At 75.8% G+C, this 302-nt stretch overlaps 1 protein-coding gene across 1 annotated transcript in view; it reads right to left on the bottom strand.

Moving 5' to 3' along the window:
- PDIA2 (protein disulfide isomerase family A member 2) overlaps positions 1-302 on the bottom strand; it is a 19578-nt gene that overhangs the window by 16427 nt on the left and 2849 nt on the right. The window contains exon 2 of the mRNA XM_006146421.3: positions 7-121. Within this exon, the coding sequence (XP_006146483.1) occupies positions 7-121 (115 nt within the window). The remainder of the gene's footprint in view (positions 1-6; positions 122-302) is intronic.

Genomic DNA, 302 nt, shown 5'->3' with positions numbered 1-302 from the left:
CCGGGCTCCGGGGCCCCTCCCCCCTGGGCCGGCGTGGCCGTGGCCGCCTCAGCTGCCAGCAGGGCCGCTGCCTTGCTGTACTCGGGGGCCAGCGCCTTGCAGTGCCCGCACCACGGGGCGTCTGGGGGACGGGGCCATGAGGGCAGAGCCGGCCGGCTGCACCCCTCCGGGCCCAGCCCAGTGCCAGAGGAGGAGCCCCGAGGCCCAGGGCCTGGGCAGCACTGCGCTGTGGCTCAGGCTGCCCGCTGAGGGGGTTTGTCCATCCTCAGGGCTTGAGACCACGGATGCCCAGCGGCAGGAGC

This window comes from Tupaia chinensis, unplaced genomic scaffold (assembly GCF_000334495.1).
Source record: "Tupaia chinensis unplaced genomic scaffold, TupChi_1.0 Scaffold000178_1, whole genome shotgun sequence".
Lineage (NCBI taxonomy): Eukaryota > Metazoa > Chordata > Mammalia > Scandentia > Tupaiidae > Tupaia > Tupaia belangeri.
This window is presented reverse-complemented; position numbering and strand designations above follow the sequence as displayed.